Source organism: Oenanthe melanoleuca, chromosome 5 (genome assembly GCF_029582105.1).
Source record: "Oenanthe melanoleuca isolate GR-GAL-2019-014 chromosome 5, OMel1.0, whole genome shotgun sequence".
Classification (NCBI taxonomy): Eukaryota; Metazoa; Chordata; class Aves; order Passeriformes; family Muscicapidae; genus Oenanthe; species Oenanthe melanoleuca.
The window spans coordinates 19,352,673-19,367,877 of NC_079339.1; the positions used below are offsets into that span (position 1 = coordinate 19,352,673).

The 15,205-nt window shown below is 45.9% G+C and overlaps 1 protein-coding gene across 2 annotated transcripts in view; it reads left to right on the plus strand.

The window, feature by feature from the left end:
* The window catches only part of PRR5L (proline rich 5 like), a 53,869-nt gene that overhangs the window by 32,652 nt on the left and 6,012 nt on the right, over positions 1-15,205 (plus strand). Inside the window, exons 8-10 of one of the 2 annotated variants that reach the window (XR_008840578.1) lie at positions 134-274; positions 1,928-2,054; positions 14,227-14,362. Coding sequence is in view for 1 of the 2 variants with exons in the window: in XM_056492196.1 (XP_056348171.1) it covers positions 134-274; positions 1,928-2,054; positions 5,495-5,817 (591 nt within the window). In the remaining variant the exon portion in view is untranslated. Of the gene's footprint in view, positions 1-133; positions 275-1,927; positions 2,055-5,494; positions 8,651-14,226; positions 14,363-15,205 lie in introns of those variants that run through there. The other variant, XM_056492196.1, reaches the window with a different exon arrangement.

Below are 15,205 nucleotides of genomic sequence, written 5' to 3' on the forward strand. Positions count from 1 at the left end.
ACAAATGGCTGGGGGGGTGTTTTGCCACAGCAGCCATGGGCAGAATAGACTCTCCTGTCTGTGTGCCCATGTACTGGTACAATGCTCACACATCCTTTATCTACACTTGGATTTTGCCTTCTTTGTTTTACAGGGTCAGGAGTTGACTATCCGTCAGATTGCTCTTCTTGGCTTCAGAGACTTGGTCTTGCTAAAAGTAAAGTTGGAAGAAATTCTTCCCCTGGTCCAGACAAGGGTTCCAGCTTCCATTGTCCAGATGCTGTTAATTCTGCAGGTGGGGAGCACTTCTTCATCTGACTCACTTGGGTATCTTGACCTCCTTGAAATCATACAAACACTGGTGGAAAAGAGGGGAGAGTAGAGTGTGATGAAGGGGGTGTGATATGTGCTTGTTTGGAAGTGGTCAGTGTTAAAATGAGAGCTGAATTTGGATGCCCTGAGCTTTCCTGGGGACATGGAAAGATACTGCCTTGAAAGAGATGGATTTTTGAATTTTTTATTTTTTTTTGGTACCTCTCTTCCTCATCTAGGCACAGTGTCAGGACTATTTTTTCACACAAATTTTCATCTTCTAGCTTGTCTGAATATCTCTTTGTGCCCTAGTTTTCCTGAGTTCTCAGCTTTGTAAGGAAGGGGCAAGTCACAGCAGATAATGGAATTTGTATGAGCTCTGGAATCTGAGTGTGGCTCTGGCTGCTTGACACCAGCTCCTTGGCTGGCTGGGATGCTGAGTAGTGCCCATTAGAGGAGAAATACCTTTTGGCAACAGGCAAAATGAAAGGCCATCTTTCAAAGGCCTCTCCCAAGAGATCTAGAGCATCTGTGATAGCTATCCTCTTTATCCAGATCTCAACAGAATACTTTCCAAACATGCCAAATGCAGCCAGTTTTGTTTTTCCTCATACTGCCCAGCCTGACAGTCCTGAAAAATGCCATCTTACATGTTTGAGTTGATAGAGTCATAGAGTGGTTTTTGTTGGAGGGGATCCTAAAGATCATCTACTTCCAACCTCCCTGCCATGAGCAGGGACATATTCCACTAGACCAGGCTGTTCAGAGCCCCATCCAGCCTTCCTCTGAACTGCGTGCAGGACTTTTCATTTGATCTTGTTGATTATCATGAGCTTTGCACAGGCCCAGCTCTCGAGCCTTTCAAAGTCCCTCTGGGTGCATCCCTTTCTTCCAACACACCACACAGCCTGGTGGCTTTTATTTCTTCTCCTACATAATGAGTATCTGAGAATGACACTTTATGAACCAAAATTGTAAAGTGGCTAAGCTGGTACTTCTGTATGAGTTCTCACTGTTCTGATGTCCCAGTGACCCAGACTGGAATAGCAAGTGATATTAAAGTGCTACTTCAATTTCCCTGAAATGTTTTTTTAATATAAGAACCTTGAGAGCAAAGAGCATCTCAAAGGAACACACTTGAGGAAAAAAGCTTGTTGAGGCTTTGCAGGAAGTTAAGTCTGAACGGTTTCTGAAATTACTGTTAAATTGGTTGGTGTTATCTACCATCTTCACAGCTGTAAGCTGAACCACAGAGGGTGCTTTGCCTGCAGTCCTGCCTAGGAGAAGAGCAGTGCTTTGCCCAAGGCGTGTTAAGGCTTTTCTACAAAGAGGTGTTTTCTGGTGGAACCACCCTGGCATAATTACATTGCTGTGGTACACTGTGCACATCCTCAGTGTGAGCACACCTTGTACCTTCCTGTCACTTGCTCTATAAAAAGAACTCTCTGCTCAATGTCCATAGGGTGTGACTGTAACTTGAATATGGAAATTGGCCTGAAAACACCCAAACCTCCATCAGCCCCAAAAGCTTTACTCACACAGTTGGGGTATTCCAGTACAGAGGGAATTGACAAACCCCAGGCTTTATTAAAAAATCTTTTAAGGGTAATGTTGACTTTTTGTGTTTGATTTTCAGAGTGTCCATGAACCTACTGGCCCCACTGAGGGCTACCTACAGCTGGAAGAACTGGTCAAGCAGGTGGTGTCACCATTCTTGGGTTTGTGTGAGGATCACAGCTCCTCTGGTAGCACCTGCTTGCTTGGTAAGACATGCACATTGTACTGAAGCTATTATTGGGGTTCACAGGTTGGGTAATGGGAGGCATTTGTGCTGGAAAAGGAAACAGTGCATGACCCCATGAGAGACAGAAAACAAAGGCTAAAACACCCTTGAGAAGGCCCTGATTATTGTTTCTGAATAGTGAACTATTAGTGCCCCATCAACGCAACACAAAGTCTCCCTCTCTCTGGACATGGTGTGGCTTTTAAAACCCCTTTGTCCATGCCTGGTGTACTGCTTTCACAGCAGTGAGAGTTTCTACCTGGTCCTTTGCTGCCTGCTCTCTGTCCCTGCTTGCTAGCCTGCTTCAGCTGCTGCATCAACCAGTGATTGCAAACAGCAGAACTGTTGCATATTAATTTTGCATATTAATTCTGAGGGATATCAGGGATTTTGCATGAAGTCTTCCTTCCATCTGAGGATTCTGGTTTTTTAAAAAAACCCTCAAAATAAAATTCTGTGTTCAAAGTATGGATAAACATGTCTAGGTGAGAGAAGAGGCACCTCACTTGAGGAAGAGCGTTCTTATTCTGAGAAACTTCTTCACATGATGCAGGAGCTCTGCTTACACGTGTGGCCAGCCAGAAGAGATTGGCTAGCTAGTGGGCATAGTGTTACTGATTTGATAGTCAAGAAGATTTAAATGGAACAAGTGAAGACAGCTCCAGTCTCCCTCTGTTTTTACTAGCTTTAGCTTTTGCTTCCATGCAGAATTGTAGCAAGCTGGAGACCCACAGCCTGCCTTGTACTACACTTTAGCAGCATATGGGAAAAGATGATCTTGTGGTAGGAGAACTTATCAGAACTCAGACAATCTGTGCCTGTAATAATCTCATGGCATTGCTTTAGGAAAACTGGCTCAGGATTTTTGTTTTTGTGGTTGCTGGGCAATCAGATATCTTCTTGCAAGTGAATGTGGTTGTGCAGTTCAGTGTGGATTTGCAGATCTGATCCTAAGGGTCAATCTAGACCAAAATCTCCTGTAAAAGTTGGACTTTGAGAAATTTGATTGCTTTGCTGTTTAGGGATGCTGCTGGGATAGTTTGAAAGGTAGCTGCCTGACCTGTACTGAAGTTTCTAACCATCCTGGATTTCTGCCAGCTGAACAAGGCATTTGTGCCATTAAAAAAAAAGAGAACCTACACAAGCTGGACTTGTAAAGTTTACATGCCTTAAGATAATTGAACATACTTTGATTTTTAGCTGTCATTTATTTGTGTGTATTTCCAAGGTGGCCTTTTACCCTTGCTCCACCCTGTGCTGAGCATGAGGAAAGAAGGAACTTGTGTTTACAGCACAAGACAGGGACTGCAAAACAGCACTTTTCTACAAATAATCTTGGTATTTTCAAAGTGCTGCTGTGGAGGTGGCTTCTTTTCCTTAACTTTCACTTGTAATCAGGCTTCTTTCTTTTCCTCTCTCCCTCTTTCAGTCACCTTTTTGCTTTCTCAGAACCAGTTTCTTCTCTCACTGGGCAGCCTGTAATGGTGGTGATGCCCAGCAGATTCCCCATGGTAGCTTTTGGGAAGGGTGCTGTTGGGCTTTGGGTGTGCTTGCATTCTACACAGCAGCTCTGGAGGCCAGACTGCCCTCTGGACTGGAGCCTTCAGGGTAGATGAGTGTTGGGAAACGGGACTGAAGGTGTCTGCTCCCAGCTGTGAGTATACATAAGGCTTCAGCCTGCAAGGCTGCTGTACATCAAACTGATTTAAAGTCAGAGGGGTGTGAAAGGAGACAGGACTGCTCAGAGGGGAATTGTAGATGGCAGCATTCCCACCTGCTCTCTGTTAGCACCCTTTCTGCTTTGCCTGTGTAAATCAGCCATAACCTGTGTAGTAAGGATGGAGTGTGCCAAAGGGATCCAGCTGGCTAAGAAACAGGGTTTATATTGGGGATAGCAGAGAAGATAAAACAGCCACACATCACTGCTGATCTGAGGTTGCTTGCACAAAAGTCCCAGAAAAACTCCTCCCAGTTTATATTCCTGGTCATAAGGTACCAAAATAAAAATAAAATTCCTAGTTAAGCTATGCATGACAACTCCCTTAAGAGACTGTCTTTTGTGGCCAAGAAAGTGAAGGGGGAAAAGTAAAGCAATAAATGCATGTTCAGAGTTTAGCCTAATTTAACATTATTTTTTTCTCAAGAGTCATATCCCAGTGCCCTTTAACACCACAGCTTGCTGTGGCTTGAGCTGCCATAAAGAGTGTGTTTGCTGTAACAGCCTCAGAAGTGATTGTTGCACACTCTTAAGCCTGAAATGAACCATTTTGAATTGATGCATTACTGGCAGTAGCAGGGTGGAGTGCTGGCTGCTCACCTGCAACAGTTTATTTGCTACTTTTCTTCCTAATACAAACTTCCAAAAACCCTTATAACCTTCAGTGAGGAGTGCTTTGCTTTGCATTTTGTTACTGTTATGCTCTGCAGTCTTGGTTGGAAGCCTTTCATATGGCTTATAGGCTTCTGACTTTATGAAATGAGGCACTGCACTGCAGTGAAGTTTGTGAGAAACACAGAGACATATATATGGAGAATGGCTCCATCAGCAGGGATAGACCCCCAGGAGGTGTCCAAGATCACCTGGAACATTGCAGAGGGGTGGAAGCCAGCAGGTGAACAGTAACAGAGTCTGATTCAACCTGCTGGAGTGGGATTATAGTGACCCCTGCCTTCGTTCAAGCTTTCAGTGTCAGAATTGAAATGTGCTCCATGATACTGCACTGGGGACTGTCTTGGGTCTGTGCTTCAGACCGGGCATTGTTCCTCCTTAATGTCTCTGCTGAGCAGACTGTACAGCCCACTCCCATCCGTGCTTGTCACTGCCTTTCCTCTGCAGCACCAATGCTCCTTTCCCCTGTGCCCCTTGGCCCCAGCTGTGCACTGTTCCTGTGCACTGCTGGGTGCTTTCTGTGTCCAGCCTCCAAACCAGACGTGTTGCAGAGTGGATGAAATGTCCTTTTCATGGCATGACCTTTAAAAAATATGGTGGGATAATGCCAACAGAGTGGCCTGTTCCTAGGCAGATGGAGAGACAGTGCAATGTAAGCATCAGGGATTTCACATTGATAACAGCTAATGGCACTTCCCGAGAGAAATTTTTCAGAGAAGGGGATGGCAATTCAGATCCCCACTAAATGTTTCTTTTGGGGACTTGTGCTGCTTTAATGTCACTTCTTTTCGTGAACCTGCATGTGAGAGTACCTACTTGGTCTTCACCCTTGATGCAGGTGAGGACTCTCAGGATGCTAAGGAGAGCCCACCGGTGCCATTTCGGCTGACACCCCTCGCGGGCAGCAGCAGGATGGGAGGTGCCTCCTCTCCGGGCACTGTAGCTGCACACGAGTTCTCTCCGAGGCCAGCCTGGCGGTGTGGGCAGCTCTGTGTGCTGCTGGCCATCGCTGCTCCCCCTTTGTCTTGCAGAGAGGCGCTACTCCAGAGCCCGAGCCAAGGCGCTGACGCCGCTGACGGAGCAGGAGGGCGAGGCCTACCTGGAGAAGTGCGGCAGCGTCCGCCGGCACACGGTGGCCAACGCCCACTCGGACATCCAGCTGCTGGCCATGGCCTCCATGATGCACACAGCCATGGTGGTGGAGGAGGCAGACACTGCTGACAAGTGCCTGCTGCTGCAGCCCAGCTGCTTCGGCCACAGGCAGTGCTCCAGCGAGCCCAGCATCGCCGACGGCCCCGAGGCGGAGGCCGGCAGGCAGGACCCTGCCCAGCTCAGCTGCACCTCTGTCAGCTAGGGAGCCTGCCTGAGCCTGCACAGCTGCTTGCCCTCAGCTGCACAAAGGGCTGTGCCATCCCTGCCTGGGACAAGGAGAAAAATACCAGTTTAGCTCATGTCATTGAAATGGGCTCGTGGGTTCTTCTGGTTGAGAATGCTCTCTGGATGGGTTCTGGTGGCTGAGAATGCTCTCTGGATGGGTTCCTCTGCCTGAGAATGCTCTCTGGATGGGTTCCTCTGCCTGAGAATGCTCTCTGGATGGGCTCCTCTGGCTGAGAATGCTCTCTGGATGGGCTCCTCTGGCTGAGAATGCTCTCTGGATGGGCTCCTCTGGCTGAGAATGCTCTCTGGATGGGCTCCTCTGGCTGAGAATGCTCTCTGGATGGGCTCCTCTGGCTGAGAACGCTCTCTGGATGGGTTCTTGTGCCTGAGAACGATCTCTGGATGGGTTCCTGTGGCTGAGAGTGCTCTCTGGATGGGTTCCTGTGCCTGAGAATGCTCTCTGGATGGGATCCTGTGCCTGAGAATGCTCTCTGGATGGGTTCCTCTGCCAGTCTGGCATCATTGTTGATGGAGGTACCAGGCTGCTCCCAAATGACCACTGAGGGCTGCAAAGGTTTTGCTGTTGAACAGCACATTCTGCCTTCTGTAAGCTTTCTCCCTCTACTAGTATAAATCTTTTGGCATCAGGTTTCCTTCTTTTTCTTTGGTATGATACAAAATGAGTTCTTTCTGCTTTTCTCCATCTTTCCCAGTTGTGCTGCTTTATTCTTTGTCCCTGCAATGGAGGCCTCTGTGCTCAGTGTTCTCTTTGCTTCTGGTGCTAGCATGGTGAATGCTGAGCACTTCATTTCTCTTCTAAAGTTGAACTCAGGTATGAAATCATTTGCATCCTGCAGAAATATCTGCTGAGCTGGATTGTGAGAGAAGATCCTTCACTTTGCTTCCTATGGGCATGGATGAAAAGTCCAAATCAGAATTAAATCAGACTTATTTTTCCCAGGCCCAGAGAGAACCAAGTATATGTGGAGTCTGAGCTGAGTACTTCATATGTATTTTATTTGATTCCAGTCATATCTTGGGGGTTCTGGTGTAAATTGGGTGCAAAGTATACTGAGCATCCTGGCATTTGGCATCAATTTGCTCTCAGAATTTCAGTGGTGATACGGCTGTGATAAAGAGAAAATCAAATGGGAAGGAGATGCTGCACTTGTGTGGGAGATGCAAAGGTGCTTCTCAGCACTGAGCCGTCGTGACTGCAGATCAGGAGGTGATGATCAGGATCTCATCCTGGGTCTACCCCGGTGCTTTTAGCACTTGTGGATTTCATGAGACCAAGAATAATCAGCAGGGTGTGGAAAGAGCCTGTCTCAGTGTATTCATGAAGTGCTCCTGACCTCCAGTGGTGTCTGACTCAGTGCAGTATTGCTTTTAAGATGAAGTGAGAGCTCTTTGCAATCTTTGGGTGTGTTTTGTTGTGAAGGTGAGGAGTGGTCCAGTCTGCAGGTGTCTGTGTCAGGCACTGCAGTCTGCAGTGTCTGCTTTGTAGCATCACTTGGTACTCCAATGCTGCTTCTGTGGGACAGATTCAATTTGTTTGAGCTGTCCCCAGGATACTCTACTGAGGTCTTGCTAAGCAGATTTGCAAGTGTAATTACAGGCTTAGAGGTGAGCTGCAGTGCTGCCTTAAATGTCAAATCCCATTAAAAATATGGACACAGCACAACTACCACTTGAATCTACTCCAAGTGGTACTGTAAATAAGTGTGTCTTGACAAGGAAACAGAGGATTAGGGTGAGCCTTCGGGATGTTTTTTTGCATGCTATGACATTAACTGCAGAATTTGCCCTGCTTCTGTTGGGCCTTAAACATCTGCTCCACTGGCTGCACTGGAAGTACAGCTCTGACCTGCCAGGATTTGGCATTAGTAGCACGTGCAGCAAAAGGAGAGCAGGTTATTATTTGGCAACAAAGCACCAGAAATACCAGCTATGAGCACAAGCCATGCTGCCTTGATAAATGAGGGTGTTGCTTTGTCTACTGTGGTTTGCAGTGTTGGGAGAGATACTTAGAGCCTCCTTTTCCCTCCTGTCACCAGAGCCCTTGGCCTTTGGGGAAAGCTGAGTGTTTGGGTCCCCAGCTGTGCATTGCATGCCAGGAAAAGATGTTCAGTTGTGCTGGCTGCCTCCTCCTCAGGGCACCCCCAGTCCAGCAGAGGCCAGGAAGATGTGCCTTTAAGCAGTGTTCCCTTCAGATGGATTATAGGATAAGTTGCTCTCCTGCTCATAAATTGGACTGACCAGGCCAGGCTACTGTCACCTGCCCCCACGGACAGCCATGGATTGTGGTGGAGTGAAGAATCTCTGTAGTGTCAGCCAAGCCATGCTGGTGTCAGCCTGGCACAGATGATGGTGTCCTGCTCACAGTTGATTCCTTTGGCCCCTTGCTCATTTAAAGCCTTCTCTTAGCCACACTGAGGTGTGTGCAGCATTTCAGTTCACTTTTATGAATGCTTTTCTTCTTTCTGCTTCTCCTGTAACCCATTTGCCTTCTGTAAATACCCAAACCATTTTGATTAGAGAGCAGCACCCTCTTTTATTGTGAAAATTAGAATGATTTATTTATTTCCTGACTTATTCTTGGATCATCTCTAGGACTAAGAGAAGTTAGTCCTGGTTTTAACTTGAATTTCTTTTATTTTACACATATGTATGATTTTAATTATTTTGGTTTTTTGTATCTGTTACTTTGCAAAAATTTGCACCGAGCCCTCTGAATCATGCACTTGCCCCATTGTTTTGTTTTTACAGAGAATTAAAGCTGGTGGCTTTACTTTGTAAACGGAAGTAAACACGAGTGTTCTGTAAACCACACCGAGTGTATGGTCGTGACCACCGCACTCACAGCCACGTGAGGCTGCACAAAGCCTCTCAAGTGCTTTTCTTGTACAGGCTGGGAGTGGCTGGAAATCTGTGCTGTGGTGGCAGTGTGTTGCTGACCATGTCACACAGCTGTGACAGGGTCACAGGGTGGGTCCTTTCTTCCCTCGTGGTCACCGACTTGAGAAAACCTCCTGGAGGAGCTGTCAAAATGGGAAGAAGGAATTTCTCTCACCAACTCCTGAAGTCTGTTACCTTCTACTTCGATAATGACCTAGACTGGGTCACTTTTCATCACACTGAATCTGTTTTCCCTTTTCACTCTGTCTCCTTCTTAAGGTAAGTGATTTATTCTGTGTCCATGCAATTCTGTCATAAACTTATTGATGGGGCTATTCTTAGTACCACTGGCCTTTTTCCTGATATTCCCCATAGCCAAGCATGTATTTTTATTGGCAGAAAGCAGAGCTGCTTCTGACCCTAGCCTTGTTGACAACAACTTTTTTTTTTTCCTTTTTTTTTTTTTTTTCAGTCAGAAGACATGCAGTGTATATATATTTCTCTCTCTATATATATAATCTTGCTGCTGGCACTGATGACAGTAGGATGAACGCTGCAGGGTTTGGATTGCCTTTTCCTTTAAGCCCAAATGGCAATGGGTTCACCTGAAAGGCCTTTTGGCACTTGCCACTGAGTCAGCAGATGGGAAATGCTTGGCTCTTAGAGGCAGCCTGTGTCCCCCAGAAAGGAGAAACTGCAGGTCTAGTGAGGGACAAACTGTGGTATTTATGGTGTGCTTACTTATGTGAACTTCTTAATTTTGCTGTAGTCTCAGAGTAGCAAACTTCCCTAACTGGATTCCCTGTTCCTTCCCCATCTGGCTCCTTCCCCATGCCAGCACCAGGACTCCTGGGCCTGGCAGAGTGCACCTCCCTTGCCCTGAAGGAAAGTTTTGTGTTAGAAAAAGCCACCAAATGGTATCTGAGCTCCTGTCCCTGGCTGCCCCTTCCTCCCTGGGACAGGTCTGCACAGAGCCAGCACCACTTCCCACTCAGGGAAGCAGGTGAGAAAGCAAGACCCACCCTGGCATGGATTCCCCACAGGGCCCAGGGAGTTTCCCAGGGTACCTGAGCTGGAAATTCAGCCCACAATCAACATTCTCTGAAGAAAAGTCACTGCAAATTTTCCTGTTAATTAGAAGTGTGAAGAGCAGGGTATTTGGTATTTCCCTGAGCAAAGAGGAGGTAATTAGTCATCCTATTCATATTTCAAATATGGAAGGTGAATCTGACAGGACAGCAGTAGGTTAAATGGGATATTCTTGCTTGTCCACACGTTTAGAGAGTGCTTTCTCTTCCCCCTGCTATCCCAACAGCTCCAGGTAAGGGTACCAAGCATTCAGCTACATAAACAAAAGCTTTAAAACAGAGTTAGCAGCTTTGCTGCAAAGGTGCAGCTCATTCTCATCAATGTGGTGCCCAAAACTGCATGCTGTAAAATAACTGCCACTTGCCACCTGAGAATTGGCTGCCTTTTATTCATTACTTGCATCTGAAGGATAGCTGGAGTACCCTTGTTAGTTATTTCCACCTGGGAGAATAAGTGCTATATAATCAATTGTTGTGCCAGTTTACATCTCTCCTCTGTGTAAGTTCATCCCTTCCAGGGGGCTGATCCTGTCCCAAGCACTTCTTCAGCTCTTGTGAAAGTGTCCTAAGTCCACAAGGAGTGGCACCTCAGACGTTTGAGTAGTTTGGGTGCATTTCTGTTAATCAAGTGATGAAAAGAAGTGACAACTGCAGTGCATAAGTAAGTGAACTGAAAATTGTAATTATTTATCAACAGCTGTGCATGGCAAACACACTCCTGGGGCCACAAATATTGGCTTGTGTGTAGGTGAGCCACCTGTATGGGAGAGAGCAGTAGAGAAGAGGTATATGCAGGTAAAGGAAATAGCTGACTAGATTAATCTTCTCTAGATTAATCTTCACCTGAACAATTGGTATAACAGAAGGTAGAGGCTTCATTATAGTTTGGTTACCAAGCTTTGCAGTGAGAAAAAGAAAAGCAAACTCCTTAAACAAAAAGACAATGGCTTGAAGGGTCCCACCTACCCTAAACTCCTGCCATAGCACAGAGCAGACTTGCAGTAGCTATGGATTGCAAGAGTATTCATGAAGTTGCTGTTTGAAGTGTCTCTCATTTGGCTTCAAAGCTAATTCCCACTTATGCCAAGAGCTAGTTGATAATTCTTGTGGCATAATTATTATAGACAGTGCAGGAACAACCTCTGTTACATTGGAAAATAGATTGGAGCCAGAATATCATTCTTTCTGACCTTAAAATTTATGAAGACAGCTGTATTGGCTCACACAGGACTTATTGTGGTTGTTGGGTTTTGGTTGGGGTTTTTTTCTGTTTTTTTTTTTTTATTTATTTTTACTTTTACTTTCTTTTTTTAGACTTTTTTTTTTTTTTAACCTGAAAGAGTGAATTCTGTTAGAATTGCTTGGTCTTCTCAAAGACAGGCTAATTACAAGATGCTCAGTCTTCAAGTCAGTACTGCAACAGGACTACCTAGAAGGTGACAGAATTTATTCATATTAAATGTCAGTAAGAAACCTAAGACTCTGTGCCATGAATCATCTGCCCTGCAGACCTCTGAAACCGATTTACACCTGTCACTGGTAAGCCAGCCCTGTTTTTCACAGGGGGATTTTAATCCCCTTCACACTAAAGGCTTATTGACTAACATGTCAGTGGTTCTTGAACTTATTCACCCTTGTCCCCTGTATTTCTGTCTCATGGCTTCTCTATGACAAGTGCTAAACTTGTCTTTCTTCAGGCACATCTCAGGGCAATGGATTGTGATTTGCTGTGTGGTTGGATATAAGAGATGAGAGGGTGGGAGAGGCTGTTCTGCAGGAGGGAACTGACAGTATGTGTGAAAAGTGCCTCTGAAGTGATATATCCACTGCATCTACAAAAAAACCTCTAATATTTGGGTTTTTTTGGTGGGAATGGGAGAGAAGTTTTGATGTGCATTCAGAACTTTGAACCTCAGAGAAGTTTGAGAGAATGCAGAGGAATTCTTGTGATTTTTTCCCCCATCCTGTTGTTTTTTTCAGAAGACAGTGGTGGATGGTGATTACAGGCTGAGTTTCATAGTGCAGATGGAGCTCCTCTGGGCTGCTCCATTCAGCCTGTCACTGAATGTCATCAGCCTCTCTTCCCTGAAAGCCCTGCAGCAGACTGGAGGGATGCTGCCCACTGGATGCACAGTCCTGGTGAAATTCAGTGGCCCATCCTCGACAGCACAGTGTTAAGGAACCTTTCCTGTGTGACCTTCCAGGAGCTGCTCTGGCAGTCACACTGCCACCCCCTGAGCTGTGGGAAGCCCAGAGCTGAGCTGGTAAGGAAACCTTTTCTCTGGCTGTGGGTGTGGGGTGTGCAGGGAGCCAAGAGGGACACCCATGGGGTCACCAGAGCCACCCACTGGGAAGGGGCTTTGTGCAGCAGTGACAGGCTGGAGTGGTGGGAGTGTGACTGCCAGAGTGACTCCTGAATGGCCACACAGGAAAGTTTCCTTAACAGCTTCAGGGAAAAGGGGCTGTCACCATCTAGTCATTCCCCCCTGTCAGTGGCCTGTAGTCTTTGAAAAATCCTGCTCTTTGAAATCAAAGTAAATGAGACCTGAGAGCATTTGCCATGAGCCTCCTGCTCGCTTAGTGAAATGTATGAGCTGGTGTGAACAAGGCACCCACGCTTGTCAGGCAAACAAAAAAGCTCATTTTGAAAAGCTTATTCCTATGGCTTATTTCTTACCCAATGCTTAATCTAATCCACTGCTTGTTTGCATCAACATAGCTGTGTTCCTTTGCCTGGGATTTACAGTGTGGAGAGGAAGTTGTTCAGGATGTGGACCTCTCTCGTCTTTTTTCTTTTTTTCCCCTGACTAATTGTCGTGGTTAACTGATTGACTCACAGAGCCAGTGATGCCTTCAGAGGGCAGCAGCAGCCTCTCTGCACTCCTCCTCTGGCTTGGCAGTGCTTACAGAGGCTCAGCTCAGTATGAAATACAGTGAGGGTCTGTTCAGCAGCAGACACTGCTGTTTGGAGGGACTGTGGAGAGACCAGCGGAGCAGAGCTTGGCCTTTGAGGGAGTGACTATTTGCTTTGCAGATGTGTTCTTCATACATTGCCTGTTTGGGATTGCTCATATTGTGGAAGCTTCTAATAGGCTTTTGAGAGTCTTAGAGGAAAGCCAGTCTGTCCCTGTGTCTTACCCTCCAAGCCTGCTCCCCTTGCCCACTGCCTGGGACAGTGGCACTCCTTGGCTCCATCCCTGCTGTGTGCACTGGGTGCTCTGGGGCCTCTGGCTCAGGTGTTACTGCAGAAAATGTGGGTTTGGGAGGAGGAGGAGAGCAGAACCCATGGGCCAAGCCCTGAAAGTCTTTCTTGCAGTGAGGGGTCCAAAACTGAGCACAGGATTAGAGATATGGCTCAAAGGAACTATGAGTAAGAACGATTCCATGGGAGAAAGGGTAAAAGCATGGGTAAACCTTTCTCATTTTGGGAAGGACACCTGATGGTGTTGGATGCACAGTTCTGGCTCAAAAAACTGGGGACATTTGGACTGGACTGGGGCAATTTTTGTTAGAATTAATTTTCCTTATCTTTATATAGATACATTATTATGTATTATACATTATTTACAATATACATTTGTATATATTTAATACAGTACAGCAATATAATACTACATTTAATAATTTAAAACACATCTTTTTATGTATATAATATACTTTTTAATTTTTGTATTGGGCTTTTTATCTTTATACTAACTTTATTTATCTGAGACTATTACAACTGGACTTAGAATATACAGGAACCAGAAATAGGCAGAGGTTAAGATATGGCTCCTTGGCATCCACATCTTGGGTTTCCACTGCAGTTTGGAAGCAGCCAAGGAGCCAAGAAGTCCAGTGTGGCTGTTCATTGCTGTACTGGGTGTTTGGTGGTCTGACCTCCCTTTTCCCAACATTGCTGACTTGCCTTTCAGGATAATTGTTTCTACCCTATAAAGTCTAAATCCCTTCCATTCCCAGAGGATCCAAAGCACACACTGTACAGATCACCGAGATGGACTTAAAATATTCAGTCCCTGCATTTTATCTAGAAGGATGAGTACAGGCACATGCCTGTATAAAGGACTTCTGGATGAAGAAACTCAAGTTCAGGGAGTTGTTTCTAGAAGGTGAATCACACTGGAGGCACTTGCTTAGGCAAGTCTAAACTCCACACCGTGAATTTTATCACATCTGGGTGTGATACTGAAACTAGGAACACTTGCATGTGTCACTTTTCCCTGGCAGTACCTTCTCTCCTTAACACTCTGTTAACAAAGGCCAAGGTCATACCTGGCTGAAACTATTCCTTTATTAAAGGCAGCAACAGAAACAAAGTTCAATCTTGGAGAAAAACAAGTCCATGCAGGCAGGAATACCAGAATGGAAATACAAATGCTAACTCAAGCATACTGTTGTAGGATTTAACAGGCCAAACTCCTGGAATTCACACCTTCACCTGACACCTGCTGTGTGAGCACACTGCTGAAGGCAGAAGGAAAACCCAGCAAGTTACTAATACTGGTCTGTAGCAGGAGTCAGGACTCTGCACATCAGGTGAGACACGGAAAGGTTTGTGTTGTTGCCTTTTTTTTTTTTCCCCTGTCTGGGTGTCAGTCATCAGCTGAGTTCCATGGAAATGAGGTTCTGTCTGGGAGGGCTAAGAAATGAATCCATTCTGCCCCAGGCCAACACTTGTCAAGTCTAGCCAAGTCAAGTCAAACCTGCTGGTACCTCAGTGACAAACTCAGCTGGAATCTCCAGGACCAGGGGTAGACCAGGGCTTTTCCCTGCTCCATCAGTGGGTGACTGGCTGCAGTAACCATCCCCCCTGGCATTGCAGAGCAGCTCCTGGAGCCAATAGAGCTGACTGTGCCAAAGGAGCAGCATGAAACCACTGAACTTGGGCTGCATGGCCTCAGAGATCAGTCAGAGCACAAACCAAAAGGAAGAGAAGGCTCACTGGTTGAGGCTGGGACTGCAGCTAATAAAGAGATTATTTTCCTGTTGCACAATCTCCTCCTTGCACACAAAGTTTCCTATTCCATTGGAGAGGAAAACCCACAGCCAAAATGCAACTTTCAGAGCTGTGAAATGCAAGTGCTTGTTTCAGTGGAACAGCCATGTTCAAAGAGCATGATCACCAGAAGATGACAGTGAAGCAGAGCCCCAGCACTTGAGTAGAAAGATTATCTTCATGATGCTGTAGCTCAGTCTTTATTTGCTCTGCATTCAGCATGCACTAGCAAGGTAAATTATTTTTTAGGTTTTTGTGTTTTTTGTTTTTTTTTTTTAAACAGGAATAATTGGTCTTTTAGAAGGGTTGAGAAGTGGTGGCAACAGGTCCATGAGTGAGGAGAGATTCAAGATATGACTACTACTTCAGAATCTTTCTGCTTC